We start from the raw sequence: 18,359 nt of genomic DNA, 5'->3' as shown, positions 1-18,359 counted from the left end.
CGGCGGAGATAAGGATAGGAATCGGGCCAGCAATTTGGCATCAACTACACCATTATTCATTCTTCGGGATACCCCTAATGCATGGTCATGGGGATTAGTGCGACACATGTTTGAAGAGTGCGACCATATACATATTCCTCTATCTCTATAAAGTATTTTGTCTCTTGACTTTGATGGCAATGCTCATACGAAACTAGTATGAGCTACCGATATATCCAAAAAAAAAAAAAAAAAATTCCTCTATAGCTTTTCTACTACCTCGGTGATAACCTTTTTCACCGATACCATCCACGTCAAGCGGCCGAGCATAGAAATATGAACATATTTAGATTTAATTACCACGCTACCGCCCATGGGAAGAAGTAAAGATGATACTTGGATCTCGTTTCTCCATGCAATAAAGAATTTTGGATGATCCATGCCGACAGCCTGATCTTGAAACCTAGTATTCTTCATCTAAACATATAATATATGTATATTAAGTTTTTATTTAAACATACTTTTAGCAGACAAATTAAGGAGAAATAGAAAAAAAAAGTGGAATGTGAAGTATATTGTTATGATCATCGGTATAATTTGGTGCGGTGGGTGGTCTATTGATGGTTTGATCGGACGGGCAAGCTGCCGGGGGTCGCGGAGACGTCGGCGGGTGCCGACGGAGAAGGACGATTCTGACTGCTTGCACAGAGACGCATCGGCATTTATTGGTTGATCATTATTACAACATTTGTGGCGGCGCTTCTTGCGCTACCGGTACCGCGCAGCACCTAACTCTCGGGCAAATTTAATACGAGAAACATGACAACCACGCATCACCAAGTGATGACAAGTGCGCGGCTAAATGCATTATTTTTGTTTTCTTATAATCCATCCTCCATCATAATTTAGGAGATCAGGATGCTGATTGGTCCATCCTAACTGGCGGGTAAAATCTGTGTGGCTTTTTTTTGTTTTTGGTAACGAAAATTTTAGTGGCTTTAATACAATGGTCAGTCCAAATTCAATGAAGACATATCTAATACTTTAGCGGACTGACTAATTATATATATGCATATATACACACGCGTATGCAGAGCCACACCGATCGCCTTCTAGATTATTATCTAAAAGAACTAAAATATCATGTCACCTGCATAGTTTTTTTTCTTCCATTGATTGTTTTTTTTTTTTTAAAGTTAAATACAAACCCTTGCATAAGTCTTTTTTGAGTCAAAAGAGGAGACTAGCTGTAGAGCAGCATATTTTAGTTATAAGTATTGGTTTTTGAATTTGGATAGAATAAAACATTTCACCTATGATGCCCTATTTAAAAACAAGAAAGTGAGCCCACACATGGATATGATGGTAATATGTTTTTCCAAGTCTGAAACTCAAATATACTTGAAGCCAGCACATGGAAATTGGGTATTAAGAGTTACGTTTCTCATGAGGTAATAAGCTACGCAGCTTTAAAATAATTTTAACCTAGCGGACCTAGAAAGCCGGTATGGACTTGAACTTAATATGACGTGGTTTGGAAATACAGCAAGGTGCGAAAAACGAAGTAGATTTGGGGCGGCCAATGGTGAGGATAGCCTTCCAAGACTGAAGTCCCGAATTGCGCTGAGTAAAGGTTTAAGTTTTGGTTGCTATATTTAGAGGGCTACATCTAGGATTTGGATCGTGTTGATGAAAACTGGATCCGGAGGTGACCATGGACCGAGGAGGAGGAGCTCCGACAGGGAACGCGGCGGCGGACTGCTTTCTCTGGAGGACCTGCAAGAGGCCAGTGGTCAGGAATTCCGGCGCCGACCCTCCGATGCTTAAGTCAGAGAGGATTTTTTGTGGAGCAAGCAGAGCGATTGCGTAAAAGAAAAAATCTCCCTTAAGAAGGAAGAAGTCTTCTTTTTTATAAGATGAGTGTATGAGTTACCTGTGACTGGGCGTGACCGTGCGAGTTAATGAGTTACCGTAGTGATTGGACGTGATCGTGTGAATTAATGAGTTACCGTAGATGGCCTGAGATTTTGGGCTGGCTGGCGGTCCGTTGAGATCGTGCGCATTTAATCATTGGCGGTCATTGAGGCAAAAATCGCAGGATTGAACCCTGGATGAGGAGGAGAGGGACTTGATTTTTGGTGGAGTGGAGGGGTCTGTTTCTTTCTCTAACTGGGTCTTCTTTGGGCTTGAGGTCGATCGGGCTCAACTCAACCTAGATCAAGGCTACAAGCTCTGGGGCCGGGCGCGCTGAGGTCGAGCGCCTTGGAGTCGGGTGCCTTGAGGGTTGCCGCCGTCGCGCTCGCCATCAAGTGCCGGCGATATATCCACGTGCTTTGAGCAATCCATTTTCCCCCAACAGGTCGTTTTAATTAGGTTAGATAATAAGGCTAGCTTCCATTAAATTAAGAAGTAATATGGATCAAAAGCCTAAATGAGAGTGCTCGCATTTGCAGGCTTCGGCAGTTGTAAACCGGGCCTCAATCCAGTAGACAAAGTTGCCATGTCTAAGTAGCTAGCGTGGTTTCAACTGGTCGTCAATTTTTTTCCAATATACGCTCCGCTCCAAAGACTTGCTAGCTCGTCGAAACTCTCGTCAGCGATGCTGCTCAATGGTGCAACCTTTAATCATATGACGGGAGCCATGTCTCTTCGTTTCACCCGATGAGGGGCTAGATTAACAAGATGCCCATCACCATATCTCCACAGACGATCTCTCAACCGCTTCTCGTCTGAGACGGTTTGCCGATAACAGGTAATGAGATGAAAGCTTAAATTTTTCTTTTTTTGCTCTCTCTTCCATATAATTCTTAAACTTTGTTGCGCCAGAATCCTTCATTGTAGATATCCGTCTTTTTTAAATATGGAGAATAGCCCTTTTTTTTTTTACCTTCGTTTGATCTTCTCTTTTTATGCTACCTATACCTTTATTATGGGACGAATTCCCTACCTATATTTTGAGCAGATATATGATTTATGCTGGAGAGCATGTTTTCTATCCAATCATCTAAAGATTTCCATTATCCACCAAACTGCGTAGCCTGAACAAGAAAAAAAAGAAAGGAAGAAAAATCCACGCTGATTGGCAAATAACATTGAAGACCGCATGCTGGACATCCTCAAAACAAACAATTACAGCTAACACATCTGCATCGCGTCTCTGTTTGCATGCCACAAATCTGTTACCTTGTTAGGTTGGGTCAGGATTTGGGCATCGTGCTCTCTGTAGGCTCAAGTAACAGTCAGAATTTGTGAACATAACAAATTCATAGCACAAAAGTGCCTTTGCGTTCAATACACGCATAGCTTCCCCTCAGCCAACCGCAAGAACGGTATTTGAAAATTAAGTTCTTTCGGATGGCTGAGAGGTTTTTTTGGGTGAGTGATATTCTCTTTTCGTTTGGTCCGGCTCTCTTGTTTGATCTGAATGCCGTACTCATATGCATATAATGTGAGAGGCCGTATACTTTAAAAAAAAAAAAAAAAAAACAAAGAGATGGGCCAACTCTGGTCGCATTTGAGATGGGATGTTTGCCGTACAATCACGCGGTTCTATTTACACGGACGGCCGTGATTGATGAATGTGACCTCCTTAGAAAGGGATGAGAAGATTTAAGTTGGCTCAGAAAACTCCGAGCACTCATGCCTAACCCATTGACAATCGAATTGGAGAATGTAAACCTATCTTCAACCTTTTTTTTTTTTACTTAAAATCCGTACCTAAAGTTCCAATTATCGATTATATATATCTTAAAATAAAAAAATATAGTAAAAAATACAGGACTGTTGGCATTGAAATAACACGAGAAAGTAAAAAAATTAACATGGAGACGAAAATATAATAAATATTAAATATATTTTCCCTCTATTTTTTCAATACTATTTCGCTATTCATTAAATTATATAACCTTTCTAATCATTAGGACATGGTCCATCGCACAATTACTTGGGGCATGAACTTTAATGCTCGTTAAAACCTATATTGGATTATTTATAATCACGTTGCTATCAGCCAATCTATATCCGACAAAATTATATTAAAAAAAAAATCTCAACCAATCCTTACTCGGCAAAGTTGAATTTAGATCAAAATTTGCCACCTCTCGCTTGTTTTTTTTTTCCACCACATTGCTTCATGTATTGATTCACTATTAATCTACTGCTAATCTCAAGGAGCATACGGTTTGGCTCAAACTACAATAATTCGCAAGTATTTGGCAAATAAACTCAAAGTAACTGGATGAGTCTCGACTAGGATAAGCATCGGCGCTATCTGTTCAAGTCTTGTAATTCTTTTACAATTTAAAACATATGTATAGTATATTAATTAAATACCATAACTAAAATCTTAAAAATGCGACTAATTTGAGAACTCAATTCTTTTGACAGTGGCAAGATCTTGAAATATCTTCACATTTCCATTCGTTCCAAACATAACACCTTGCCTAAAATGGACCGAGACCTTGAGTCCATCCCAATACAAACTATCCTGGGAGATTGTCCCAGAAACCTTCCTATGAAGGTTAACATACATCCTAAGATCAAATGAAGATTATTAAAAAATGGTATTAAAAAAAAACATACAGGACGGAAGTAGATTAACGACAAACCAATATATTATCCCAAATCATCAACCAAAATCATCAATCAAAGTATATCTGAAAGGCAAAAAATAAAATAAAAATAATCAATAACGTTCTCTGCCCTGGCTCTCAAAAGAATTTGGAACAAATCGATTATGTATAGACAAAATAAAATCATCTCTCGAATGATAAGAAAAAGAAAAAATGATGATGATGATCATGATGAAAGGTTTTCAGAGCATCTCACTCCGGGTGGCGTAACCGTACCTGGATCGCTGGATTCTCCCCCGCTTCTTGTAGACCAGCGCCCCTAGCCCCACCACGGCTGCAGCCGCCAAAACCCACGCCGCGATCCCGGCCTTCTTTCCCCGCTCATACCGCTGGAACTCTCCCCACCTCGGCCTGCCCGTCGCCCTTTTCCCCGTCCCGGACGACCTCGTTGGCAGGGAGACGGCGGCGGTGACGGTGAGGACGCCGGGGAGACGGCGGTGCCGGTGGCGATTCGGGGTTCCCCGGAGAGAATGCCGGCGACGGGGCTGACGGACCCATCGCGGGAGCCGGTGACGGAGTGGGCAATGCCGGCGACGGGGCGGACGGACCAATCGAGGGAGCCGACGACGGACGGGCGATGCCGGGTCCGGAACAGGTCCTCCGGGGACCGGCGAGGGTGGGTTGTCGGAGGACGCGAGATCCAACGCGAGAAGAGGAGGACAGTAGGGGGAGGAGATGGAAGGCAATGCCGGTCTCGCCGCCATGGCCGGATCTGGGGCAAGATCTGGAAGACGCGATGATTCACGGTTGGACAAGGCGCAGCTCCAGATTCAGATCTCTCTAGACTCTTCAGCGGGGAGGAGGGAGAGTATCTATCCATGGAGGGAACAGGAGGCGCACCGGAAGTACGTTATTCACTGCCAGCTGTCGCTGAGATGGATAGGATCGCCGAATGAGGTTAGCCGGCATAAGAACCGGAGGAGGATCCCAAGCAAACCACGCCAGGACCCCTTCTTATTATCTTTATATATTTTCTGGATTATATTACCTGTCCTCTCTCACCTTTGATCCTAGCAAAACTCTTGTACCATCTCCAACTCGCCTATCAACAGCACAGTAAGATGCAGACTTAGATTATACTAATGTCCTTTTTTTAATCTCAACCCCCGCAAGACTTCAACTCTCTCCTATACCTCCCTCTTCTCCAATCCCGTGTGCAGAGCCAACTCCAATTTTCATGTCTCTCTTCATCTCATATCCAAAGCTTCTTGCTCCTCTCTCCCTATCAAATTTAATCCCAGTTCCGCCTAAGCTAATCTAGCAATAGACCCCACCTCTCAATCCCATTGTACTTACTTTACCCACTTCTCTGCCAAAGCCTCCAGTCTCAAGCCATATCTCTCTCTAACCGGCTTCACCCATCTGATTACAGCCTTCTGTCCCCAACAAAGCTGGGCGTGAATATTTTGACATGCGAATACACAAGCAGATATATCGTCAAACTACAAAACCATGCATTTGCCAATCAAAGCAAATTCTAGCTCCATCATCACTTAATGAAAGCTGCATAAGGCATAACTAACCATTTGTGTAATTCGCCATTTTTTTCTCAATGTCAACTTCAATTCATCCCTAGTAATGATACTACTTTGTAAGTCAACCTTCTACAAGGCATCTCTTTCTTAAAGTTCTCAATACTCATCTCACAACAGCTGCGCAATCAACAACTCTTTCTCAAAGTTCCCAATACCTATCTCATGATAGCATCAAAATTAGGTTAACGTCCTGCATTGATGGACTGAAGGCCTAGACCAAAAAAAGGAAGAGAAACCTAGACCAAGATCTCTCTCTGTCTCCCTCCACAGTTTCTTTCAAAAGACATAACTGAAAAGATTCCATCAGTATTATGCTCATACTATTTAAGGATTACAAAAGCATTACCACATAATAAAAGTTAGATAAATCAGCATTGAGTACTCATTAGTGGCAACAAAGGTCTACGAAATGCCAATTTTGGATCAAAGGCAATTTAGCTCTACAATAAACAACAATGTTATTAATGCCTGGTTGTGAGGTTGGGCCTGGCGCATTCGTAAGGTTGCTCCACGTGATCGCGAGTGTCACAAGTTCAAAAATATAGAAAATGGCCTCTCTGCACGTAGGGGCACAACTATGTACATTTGATCCTCCCCAGACTCCACAATGAAGAAACTCTTTTTTTAGTGTCTGGTAGTCATGGTCGCTTTCACAATTAATTCTTTTCGGATCAATGTTAGAACCTCCATTATCTGATAAAGTACAGTCCAAAATCAGCATTTTAACAAGACAGTGACATCAAAATACAAGTACTTTTGACTTATCCGAGAAAAAGAAAAATGCATTCTTTTCTTAGAAGATATACATTACTTCATATATACTTCAAGTATGTGCATGTTCCTTTTATTTCTTGGCATGAGTTTGTTACTGGATTACTGTATAGTTCTTGTCCACATTGCCCCCATATTTTGAAGGCTAGCTCATAGGGTGTAAGTCTTTTAATGTACATGGAGTCGCTGTTACAGGATATAGTTATAGGGAACAACTACACAAGCTTTAAATGCAAAATTAGGTTAGGAAAATGTCCAAAGCAGGAAACAGGAAAGCAGCAACTAAAACATGCAAGAAACTAGTAGGAAATGCATGTGAAGCCAAGAAAAACCAAAGGGTAGTTACTGATAAACTTGCTTGCATGCCTTCCTACTGCTTTTTTATTCTTAGTCATTTTAATTCACATTTCCTTTTTGCTTTCCATTGAGAGAAAATTGAACAGCATCCATTTCCTGTCCATGTTTGTTCATATATGTGAAACCATATGAGATATGTTTCCAACTATTTATGACTATACCTGTTAGTTTCATATCTTACTGAGATGTTGTGACTTGCGAACACTCTAATATCAGCTCATCATATTTCATGGTATTTAACTAGCCTTGTTTTATACAATCGACGATCAGTATTGGCAATGATATCAAAGTTCTGGATATATCTCCCTGAAGAAACTGGATAATCCAAGGAAACTTTGCAATGCATGTAAAAATTAGCAATCAAATATTGCCACCAAACTTTTCTTAAAAAAGAGGAAAAAAGTTACTCTCCGTTGCAATAAACAAGAATACCAAAAATATTACTTTTTGGCTGCAATTCTTCGAATTCATGTACAACTCCTCAGCTAGAAGAGTCCTCATCACTTGGTGCACATTGTTGCAATTATCCTATTTTTGATTAGCTCTTAGTAAGAATAACAACAGAGCAATAAATGGACATAGGATTAGTCATAATCCTCATGAATGTAATTGAGAGCATTAGTCAGTGTAAAAGGCTTAACTAGGTCATCATTCTCTAAAAGTTGCATTGCACTTATCAATTGACTCAATGCATCCATTGCCAACCAAATCCCAAATCAAACCTTGAGAAAATGCAGTAATAGATAACATATCCAACAAACCGTCAAGTCTCGAAATTAGGAAACAGATGGTTGATGGTAATTTTGTTTGTGGTTGTACAATCCATGTAATACACACTAATTCCATGCTTAACTTTTCAATGGAATAGGTAAGCCACAAGGACTCAAATTCCTGAAAATGACCCTTTAACCAAGCCTACAATTATCACATTATCTCCTCATGTTCCATGGGAAGCATCGGGATCAAATTGATGGCATGATGAGTATTAGTATAGGAAGTTGTCCATCTGGCAGATCTTCAAGGATGAATCCTAAAACTCCTTCACAACTTCTTTCACTTTTTCAAGCAAGTCTTCAAATGCTTCCTTAGGTTCTTTAGCATCTTTCACCGCTAAGTCGTAAGCATTTCCGATGTGCTTTCTTCTTCCTCAAATCTTTCCATGCTGAGAATTGTGAGTGACTTGAGGAGGGAAGATCTAAATATGAATCGAAGTTGTGATGCACGAGATGGAAAAGCTTGCATTAAACACAGATAGCCCTGAATAAGAACAATATCTGAGTAACGATCTATAAAGCCAACCCCAAATTGTTGGTACACAGGATTGATGGTTATAGTTAACAGTCATGGTTCCAAGAATCTCTTATCGCCCCCTCCAATCTATTAGCAAATCAGAAATGTGAGTTTACTTAGTGGAAGATGAAAGCATGAGGTATTGTAAGTTTGTATCCCGCAGGGTAGGCTAAATATGAGTAAGTCACAAAGCAATGGGATGGTAACAAGTCTTTGAGCAAAGTGATAATCTCAATGGGCTTGAGCTTTCTCTATTTGTCAAAAGCATATGATTAGAACTTTAGAAAGTGTTTTGGAACACTTACCAAAAGATGGGAATCCAATTTGCAACATTCATATCAAAGAAAAGAAGATTAAGTTGAATAAATTTAACAATGATATGAAGTGTTGCATTGCTTTTGCCTCTAAGTTGATGGAATCTGTTGTTTGTATCTCTTATTTTGAAGCAAAACCTCCAAAGAAGAAACAAATGCTAGAAGTAGCTTAACAAGATTAAGGGAGGAAAACTATGATATGGGTCCAGCAATCAGTGATCACTAGTTCAACTAGAATGAACAGATGTTCTAAGAAAATTTAGGACTAAGGTAAAAGAAATGAAAGAGTGAGCAATGGCTCTCTTGAGGTAGTAATGATTACAGGATAGTTACTGAAGATATGAAGTAAGGAGTATCAATATAGAGCCTATTACATGCACCCCGTGTCTATTGTCTGGCCAATTGATGCTTACTAGATGAAGCAACTAACAAGATGGTGAAATCAAATAGGATCAGAAGTGGTTATTGTCGAAGGAACATGACTCTAGATAAAGCTTCATTGCTTGCGTCAACAGTTCGAGTAACTGGAAATTCACACACTTTTTTCCTCGGGTAAGAAATTCATATCAGTTGAAATCACAAATACACCTAAATGAAAGAAGGAACCACAAGGCCCAACCAAAAAAAAAAGTTTAGAGAGCCAAAGTTCATCTCAACTCAAGTTTAAGATGCTGCTATGGTGGGCAACAATGGGAGCATCATCATTCATGAAAGTTCTCTAGTTAAGACATCAGAAAAGGAAAAATATATATGTTAATTGACTTATTTAACATATCCTACATGCAACTAGAGTAACCAAATCTCAGTATCATTAAAAAGTATAAGTGCTTGTCTTATAGAATGCAGAAAAAAATATAACCAGATCAAATATACCCAAGGAAGGTCATTGCTACCACTATAAGATCTAACAATTGAAGAAACATTTTTCGCTTGGTACAAGTAAGAACAACATTATACTACTCGGAGCAGCTAAGAAAACAAATATACTATGCACTAAACAATTTCTAGGATTTGTTTATTGATTGAACAAGCATTTTTCTTCATGTTTTGTTTCATTTTTCTTATCATTGGCCCAAGAATCATATCACAATAATAAGGGATCAATGTTTTCCCGAAATGAAAAATGCAGATCAAGAGAAGAAAAAGTTATTATAAAGAATGAGTTATATTACCCCAAAATAGTGTTGCAAAACTGGTGAATAATGGTCCAGTGATATGTATATCTTCTGAATTAGGCCAAGAAGTACATCTACCTCATCACCAAGCAGATCCACCTAAGTTTAAATAAACACCAATGAAGCTTGGGTTAAAGCTTCAAGAAATTTACAACTGCATGTATATAGAAAAAAAATCCATAAAAATATTAGAAACTTCAATGTGGTAATTAAACTTCTTGATGCATCATCGAAGTGCCTTCCCTGCTATCATTGTTGTACAATGTCTGTAGATACTAGTAAAATATGCAAGTTGAATGTATCTTAGAGGAGCATGAGGAATGCAATGAACTTAACAAATTTATGAAAAGGCTTGAAATGAAGAGATATGAAGAACAGGGCATAGAGATTACCTTGAACTGCAATCAGTTTATTAGTTTAATTTATATGGATGGGAAATACAGTTGGAAGCGTATGCTAGAGCAGATATCTAGCCTGATAATGCTGGAACTGCCAGTAATGACTTAGCATGATGAGATTTTTCAAAAAAGACCTAGCATGACAAGAAACCTCTAGAGCTACTTGTTTGACTCAAGCCACCTCATTAAGCTTTAATGGAACAGATTTGATGCACAGGTATACATATAACAGAACAACATTCTAACCTCTGCTTCAGCTGTTTGGAGGTCATAACATCGCCTTGTAAAAGCCTTATGAATAGAGCAATTCTTTTCTCTTAATTGAGACTACTTGCTCAATGAGAGGATTCAATAGACTATTCAGACATTCCAACCTGCACAAAGGATTCCTCAAGTAACCACAATGTAGTTATGGTTCTTCCACAATTTTCAAAATCAATCACTTAGATCATGCAAACAATATAAGCTGCAAGAAGAAAGTACAAACTATGTTTCCAGAGAGCAATTTCCTTGTGCAATTTTCAGTTAATGAACCTCAAACCTCAGGTTGTAGCAAGCACAGACATAGTCTGGATTTTCCTGATTCTATTACTTGGATGAGCTCAAACATGTCTCCCTAAGCTCATCAGAATATGTGTATGATGCTATACAAGATACACGTCTACTCAAAAACTTGAAAATAAACAAAAAGGACTCCCTGCAAAATGAAAGATCAAGTATTACTTCCTCTCTTCTACCGTTTGTCACTCTTTTTTTCGCCTTTTCATCTCCTTTTCTTCTTGTTCTTTTTTGGTATCCTTCCTTCTATTCTTTTACTTTGTACTCTCTTTCATTTACTTAATGAAACTGTTTGAGCTCTCTTGCCTAACTGCTCCTCAAAAAAAAAAAGAAGAAAAAGGAGGAGAAGAAAAGAAAAAGAAGAAAAAAGTATGCTGTTACTGAGACAGAACATTTTCGATCAAACAATGGATAAGCAAGCAACAAGTATAATCAAAGAATAAATAAAATGATCAACAAGATATGAGAATTTAGTTTAAGTTTCCATTTTGGGCAGATAGTGAGTTCAAATTTGATGGTTTAAGTAGTTTCATCTCCAGTTTTGGCAGACTGGTTGAGCTGAAAAATAATAGAAATTCAAAAAATTAAATAAAATCATTCAAAAATAAAATAATTAAATGAGAAAATAAGTTAGAAGTCATCTTAGATTATATTGCAATTTGTAGGACCTTTGAATATATATTCCCAATAGGGTCATGCTTAAATATTTTAAAAAGAAATTAAAATAGGATTTCTCCATAAACTTTTGCAATGTATCAAAGTTACAAAAGAACCCGTGAAAAATCATTACTTCAATATTGATTCCTTTAGAAGTGCTCAATGCACATAGACTCCCTCACCACTCACCATTAGCCATGCCTAATAAACATAGGGTTGAAAGTCAAATGAAGCATTTGTACTCTGGATGAATCTACTGAGTGAAGTTAGGGTGAGCCTGATGCCTTTTCCTTCCTTGTTGCATCTTCTTCAAGCATTCTCCTCTCTGTCTAACAGCTTCTTTGAAGATCTTCTTCCCCTTTCAATGCCATTTTGAAGGGAGAAATGATTTACAAAGTGTTGTTTTCTAGAGTTAACATATTACTAGATGACATTCATTGAATATTTGTTCTTGGCAAATATTTCATGACTCTAAGGATGGATTTGCACCAAGCCAGAATATATGGGGGTCAATACTAATTGGTGCATAACATTTCAACTAGTGACAAAGTGTCGAGTCTTTTAGCTTTTTTTTTAATGCCCATATATTGCAAAAATATAAATGTCACCCAAATTGCAAGAAATACAAAATATCAAATTGCATATTAAGCTGAAAAAGATCAACTATATAAACAATTTTATGTACAAATAAATGCACGTATCTACGTATACAACATATGCATTTATGTTTCTGTAGAGGACTAAATTAATAGAGATAGAAATATGCACAATCTATGCCAGCTAAATGCATGTAGTTGCAGCTTGCTATAAAACAATATGTGAAGGCCTACTTGTTTTCAGGCATATAGTGATAAACATAATATAAATTCGAATTTAAGACCCTTCTGCTTTTATAAACTGCATATGCATATGAAACAGAACAGTTCATAGAGTCATAACTACCTTGAAATATTTACTTTTATTTTGTCAAACACCATAAACTCAAAATCCAAGATTACTTGTGAAAATTTTGTAAGAGGCATCACAATGAACTGCAACTCAGTCCAATTCTTTCCTGTAAATCCTGTTGGTGAGCATGTGGTGTTGTTACCATTCTGTATCATGCCACTTGCTGAAGTTACCTGATCATGTGCCAAATCCCTATTATCAAGAGGTAATAAACATGGTACCGATTTACTTAGATGCATCCTACTAGAAATAAAGTGATGCAATTCAAATTTTCTGTCAACTGGCTCGAAGGCATTATCCTTCTCAACCAACAATCCAGTATGTTGCAGATTTAGTGCATTTGATACTTCAATTTTATACCCATCAAGGTCAAGATGAATATGAGGTTCCACCAGTTCTGAATTACAATTAAAATCGAAACCTTCCTTCAATTTAAAATCATTTGATAGTGATTCCACTTCTTGCATATTTTCCATACTGTCACTGATCGCAGAAGTCTCAGACAATTTTTTACCAAATGGCAAGTCTCCCTCTGGGCATTTCATCAATGCTAAATTCTCAACACATATCATATCTTTGATTACCTCACTGAATACAATACAACCAATCTCCTCCTTAAGAAGCCTGTTGATGATATAAGATTCCTCCGGTTCTGAATTACAATTAAAATCTAAACCTTCCTTCAATTTAAAATCATTTGATAGTGATTCCACTTCTTGCATGGTTTCCATAGTTTCGCTGAACATGGAAGTCTGAGACAAATTGTTACCAAATGGGATCTCTCCATCTGGGCATTTCGTCAAAGTTAAATTCTCAACACGCACCATATCTTTGATTACCTCACTGAATACAATGCATTCAGTCTCTTTTTTAAGAAGCCTCTCGATGCTATAAGATTCTATATCATTATTCCATTCTTTGATCATTCCACTAAGGATAACCCTATATACATCCTCCCTGATTAAGGTCTCTATGTTGTAATCAAAGAACTGAAGGTGTATCCCTCTCATTAAACCTTTAGAAAGAATTGTGTATTTCTCTTCCGACATCTTACCTTTAGTGTCCAAATCAACATTTCCTTCTTCTAGCTGTCTTATCTCCTCAAACAGCTCAGTATCTCCTAAATGACAGCATAGCCCATTTCTTGGTTTATCAAGGAATTCTCTCGATATCCGAGTGACCATTATTTCTTTATCCGCTGATTCATATATTGATGAATTGTTTTGGAGAATGCTCTTGGGTCTTTCATAGGCTATAAACCTGTGGTTATCACAAGCTGCAACCAACTTGGCATTCTCCCTTCTAATATCATCCAACCTTGAAATAACCCTAACAAAAATTTGTCTAACAGAATCAAAGGTTTTATCGTTTCTTAAGGAGCACCCTTTTTCTATGGACATTTCTCCCTTCAACCAGTTAATTTCTTGACTTTTCTTCCATATAATAGACTCATGGTTACGTATCAAATCAGCAACAAAATGCCCAGATGGATTTTCTTTAGATAGGTCTTCTGATTTGCTTGCTTTTCCATCCTTTGAAGAAGTATCATTGAAATCCTCATGTATTTCTACTGCACCAGAAACAGCATCATCTCTCCTTGAACCTCCAAAATTACAGCTATCTTTTCCTCCAGCATTTGCTCTTGACAAAGGATTGTAATGGGTCCTCATATCCATGCTTCCATCACTTTTCGACTGCACGTCTATTTGAGACAACAATACCTCAAGCTCATGATGCAAACTTGTAATATCATCCATGATAGCTGACCAGTTCATGTCCAACAAGGCTGGAGGAGAACTTTTTGCGGGAACCCCAAACTCAAACTTGCCCGCATGCTGAGTTTCCTGAAGGTAACTTTTAATAAAAAAATTAGATGTTTCCTTCTCCACATCTGAAACCCATTGCTGCTCGTCCAGTGCTGCCTTTAACAAGGAAACAGATCTTCCCATCATTTCAAAAGAAGATTCAATCTTTTCCGTGAGAATACCAACATCAACAACAATCTCTTTAAAGTCCAACTTCAACTGTGCTATATCATAAAGCTCATGCAGTGATTTCATGCCACCACCATTCACTCCAAACTCAAAGTTGAATGTCAACTTGTCAACATCCGAGGAGTTTCTCCTTTTCTTTTGCATCAGATTGGTCAAAATTTCACGCCCATCCTCCAGTTTGCCTCTGATTTTCTGCAACTGTCGATGCAAAGAGCCTTTCAGTTCACCGAACACATGGTCTTCATTTTTTTCCATACTGATTGCATCAAATTGAACAAATCCACTCGCTTTCTCAGTTTTTACTCTTTCAAGCCCAAGCGCTGTGTGCAAAGAGCTCACTTCTTCGCCCTTCATTTCCAAAGCCGATCTAAGCTTCGATTCACTCTCCTTGCTCCTTGTTAACTCTTTATCTTTCTCTGCAATCGCGAACTCAGTCTCCTCAAGCCTATAGTGGATCCGATCCCTAGTCGTCAACAAATCGGAGAGCAGCTGCTCACGTTCACGGGTGCCTTCAATGATGTTGCCATGGATCTCGTCCTGCAGGTATTTCAGACACCACTCCAGCTGCATTATCGCCAGCTCGCAGAACCTTGACTTCTCATTCAACCGCTCCAAATCCCCTTCTTTCGACAAGCTCTTGTTGTAAGCATTCTCCATTGCAGAGTTCACGATCCCCATCATGATCGAATCAGCGACCATGCCTGACACCCTCAATCGACAATCAAGACCATTAAAGAATGCATCCATTTTTTCAGATCTTCTTTTAGATCCAAGCACAATACCCTTTCTCTAATCCACAAAACAAAGGATATATAGAGAATCTTGACGCCAGATAATCATTCAATTGATTAATATAAGGGTATTAGTCATAATCAAGCCCTACTAATTTGTTTTTTATGCTGCAAACCCTCAAATAGTCTAATTCTTCCAACAAGAATCAGAGAGCCAAAAATCATAAAAATCTTTAGCTTTTTCCTCGAGAATCCATCGGACCGAACGGGAAAATTACAGGAATGCCAAAACTCTAGATCTATATCCGTAAGTATAGGAATTATCCATCAGAAAAAAAAAAAAAATCATAAGAACAAAATATATAATTCATAGCAGAAGCACTAATATAAATGATGAGCGTTGCAGAAGAGTAAAAGAAATTAAAAGGAAAATAAAATAGGCTTCCAGCATCAATATTTGCAAGAGCGAAGGAGGGGAGGCGAATGGGACTGACCTGGTCTTCCGGAATCTCAACGTCCGCCCACAGCCTACGATACGTGAAGCACCTCCTCCTCCGCTTATTTTGTTTCTTGGCGCGCTCGCCCCGTGGCGCTCTCTCTTCTCTCTCTCTCTCTCTCTCTCTCTCTCTCTCCGCGCTACGACAATTTCCAGATGGTTGTCGGATCAGATCAGGCCGGATTTTGGAGCCCTGTTTACAGATGCGAATCGAATAATAATATATTTATATTTATATTTATTTTAGTATATAAATACTGATACGCACATAAATGTTGGATGAAAAATTCATATCTACATTTATTTTAATGGGATAACTTTGACATAACTTTGACATATATGAGATTTGATCTCCCAGCCTGACATGTACTGGATCCTGCCAATTGAAGTTTATGCATTGGCACTTTAATTATTGTTGAGCTTTGCTTCTGACCCCACCACAGAACATAAATGTAGTATTTCGGCCTACTCCACAGACTGTAAGTACGGTTCTGTTTCTGGCCTAGACACAGAATATAAGTGTAGTTATAGTTAAAATTGTTGAGTTGAATGTGATTTGTTTCAAATCAAATTTATGAATATATATATATATGAATATTTGAAAAAAAATGGATCTTAATATATTTGTGTTTTGAAATGAAATTGGTTGTCTTTATATTGATTCGTGATAATTTGTGTTTTACTATTATACCATATGTTATTACATATATTATCTAGTTAAGGTATTCATTATATACTGGATTGTCTAGCTCATTATATATTTTTTTATTGCTTTTACAAATCTGAAGAATTAGCTTAACTCGAAAATTTATTTATAGGAGAGTGACTAGAGACAACATTTTGACATCTTTAATTTATACCAAGATTTGACTAGAGTTTGATGCAAAATCTTTTGAATATTAGTAGTTATATGAGAAATTAAAATTTGAATATAGTTATTTAAATTAAAGTTTGAGCATTGATTATTTAAATTTATTTTGTTGCTTGTTTATGATATCACGTGATAAGATGTCTTACATGCTCGTCGAGAAAGTTTCTTATGAGCATGTGGCGGTTGCCACGAGTCCTAACTCGCGATCTCAAGTTGGGTCGTGACAATTATTACGAATACAAATCGAATATCCAAAGTATGTATATAAATACAGATACAAATCAGATAATTAAATTTTATGACCATAGAATTAAAAATAGTACTAAGTGGATGATAAATCAAGCTAATAGCTTGTTAACATGATCATTTATTTGTTTAAAAAATTCATAAATGCTATATAAAATTAAGTAGGGTTACAAATAGAATCATATATTCGGACACAAATAAGTTAGTTGTCTATTCATATCTATATTCATTTTTCTTTGGTAAATATGAATACGGATACGAATATTAATCGAATGCTCCAATTTATATCTATATTTGGATAGATTCGAATATAAAAACAAATCCTCTGATGTTGCTGGAAGTGGTCGGACGTAGAGATTAGTTGCTCTGGGCAGCAGCTAGTATTGCGAATGATTACTGAGTCATAGAAGGGTCTTGCGTACAAGGTTCTCTCTCTTCCAAGTTAATGAATGCCGGGTTTTCTACCAAATCATTCTCAATTTCGAGAATCTTCGGGGATGATCTCCCTCGAAGCATATAACTAATTTCTTGTGTTGAGCACTGTTGTGTGAGGCTCCGGCCAAAGGGCAGTGGTCTCCCCCCGTCTGCACTGGACGCGCGGGCCGGAGCGCCCAAAGCGGACAATACCTCGGAAGGAACGCAGTCCTCTTTCTCTGCTAGCTTAATGTAGGCTATGCTGTTGTGTGAGGCTCTGGCCAAATGCCGTCCCCACAACAGATGGCGCGCCAGGTAGGGGGCGCCTCCTCCCACCGTTGACTACCCCTCAGGACTGCGGAGGCTCAAGAACCTTCCCGCTGGAGGGGCTATGTTGCGGGGGGGAGGGGCCTTGAATTTAGTCCCACATCGGCTAGTAGCGGAAATGTTTTGTGCCTTAAATGGGGATGAAAAAAACTCTGAATATTGACTACTTTTCTCGATTTATAGACTTGCCCCCTTTGACTTAAGCATCGGAGGGTCGGCGCCGGGAACCCCGGCCACCGGCTTCTTGCAGGTCTCCCGGAGGACGTCGCGTCCTGCCGGACCGCCGTTCGCCGATTCCCACCGGAGCTCCTCCTTCCTGGCCCAGTGGTCGCCCCCGGGTCCAAATTCCAGCAACAAGCACCATGGATCGATCGTAAGAAGAAAAATTTCAAAAGTTTTCAGGTTTTTGACGTCTGGGTCCAAATTGCACGAACTAGATGGAAAGATGACGAGAGTTGGGATGACACGATATACTCATATACCATCGATTTGAAGTAGAGAGAATGAAAAGAATAACGGCATGGAAGGGCAATTTTAGTTGAAAATTCCACTCACAGAATCGTGGTAATCACCAGCACGATGGGATGAAAACTTGGAAAAGGACGTCTCCATTCTAGCTGAGCGGATTAGTTATTGGAAAAATATTTATCACTTGAGTTTTTCGTTT

The 18,359-nt window shown here is 38.7% G+C and overlaps 1 protein-coding gene across 3 annotated transcripts; it reads right to left on the bottom strand.

The window, feature by feature from the left end:
• Positions 1–4,566: 4,566 nt before the first annotated feature.
• On the bottom strand, positions 4,567–16,004 carry LOC103704009. Of its 3 annotated transcripts, none has more exons than XR_003385016.2 (4): positions 15,833–16,004; positions 10,697–10,824; positions 10,050–10,151; positions 4,567–6,838 (listed from the first exon to the last, which is right to left on the bottom strand). XR_003385016.2 is itself a non-coding variant. In XM_017841990.3 (4 exons), exons 1-2 carry the CDS (start codon positions 15,352–15,354, stop codon positions 10,743–10,745), a joined length of 2,829 nt encoding a protein of 942 aa, XP_017697479.2. In that variant the 5' UTR covers positions 15,355–15,826; the 3' UTR covers positions 4,567–6,838; positions 10,050–10,151; positions 10,697–10,742. The 3 variants fall into 3 exon arrangements, 2 of the variants coding, with proteins under 2 accessions (XP_017697479.2, XP_026659201.2); XM_017841990.3 differs by lacking the exon at positions 15,833–16,004 and adding an exon at positions 12,608–15,826; XM_026803400.2 differs by lacking the exons at positions 4,567–6,838; positions 15,833–16,004 and adding exons at positions 6,859–8,530; positions 12,608–15,826.
• Between the last annotated feature and the right edge of the window lie 2,355 nt (positions 16,005–18,359).

Source organism: Phoenix dactylifera, chromosome 5, assembly GCF_009389715.1.
Source record: "Phoenix dactylifera cultivar Barhee BC4 chromosome 5, palm_55x_up_171113_PBpolish2nd_filt_p, whole genome shotgun sequence".
Lineage (NCBI taxonomy): Eukaryota > Viridiplantae > Streptophyta > Magnoliopsida > Arecales > Arecaceae > Phoenix > Phoenix dactylifera.
This window is presented reverse-complemented; position numbering and strand designations above follow the sequence as displayed.

Coding starts and splice junctions, on each gene's coding strand:
- LOC103704009 (XM_017841990.3), bottom strand. CDS start 15,354: ATGGATGCATTCTTTAATGGTCTTGATTGTCGATTGAGGGTGTCAGGC. Junction 10,825..12,607: donor ATAAAAGTAAATATTTCAAG/GTAGTTATGACT, acceptor TCCTTTGTGCAG/GTTGGAATGTCTGAATAGTC.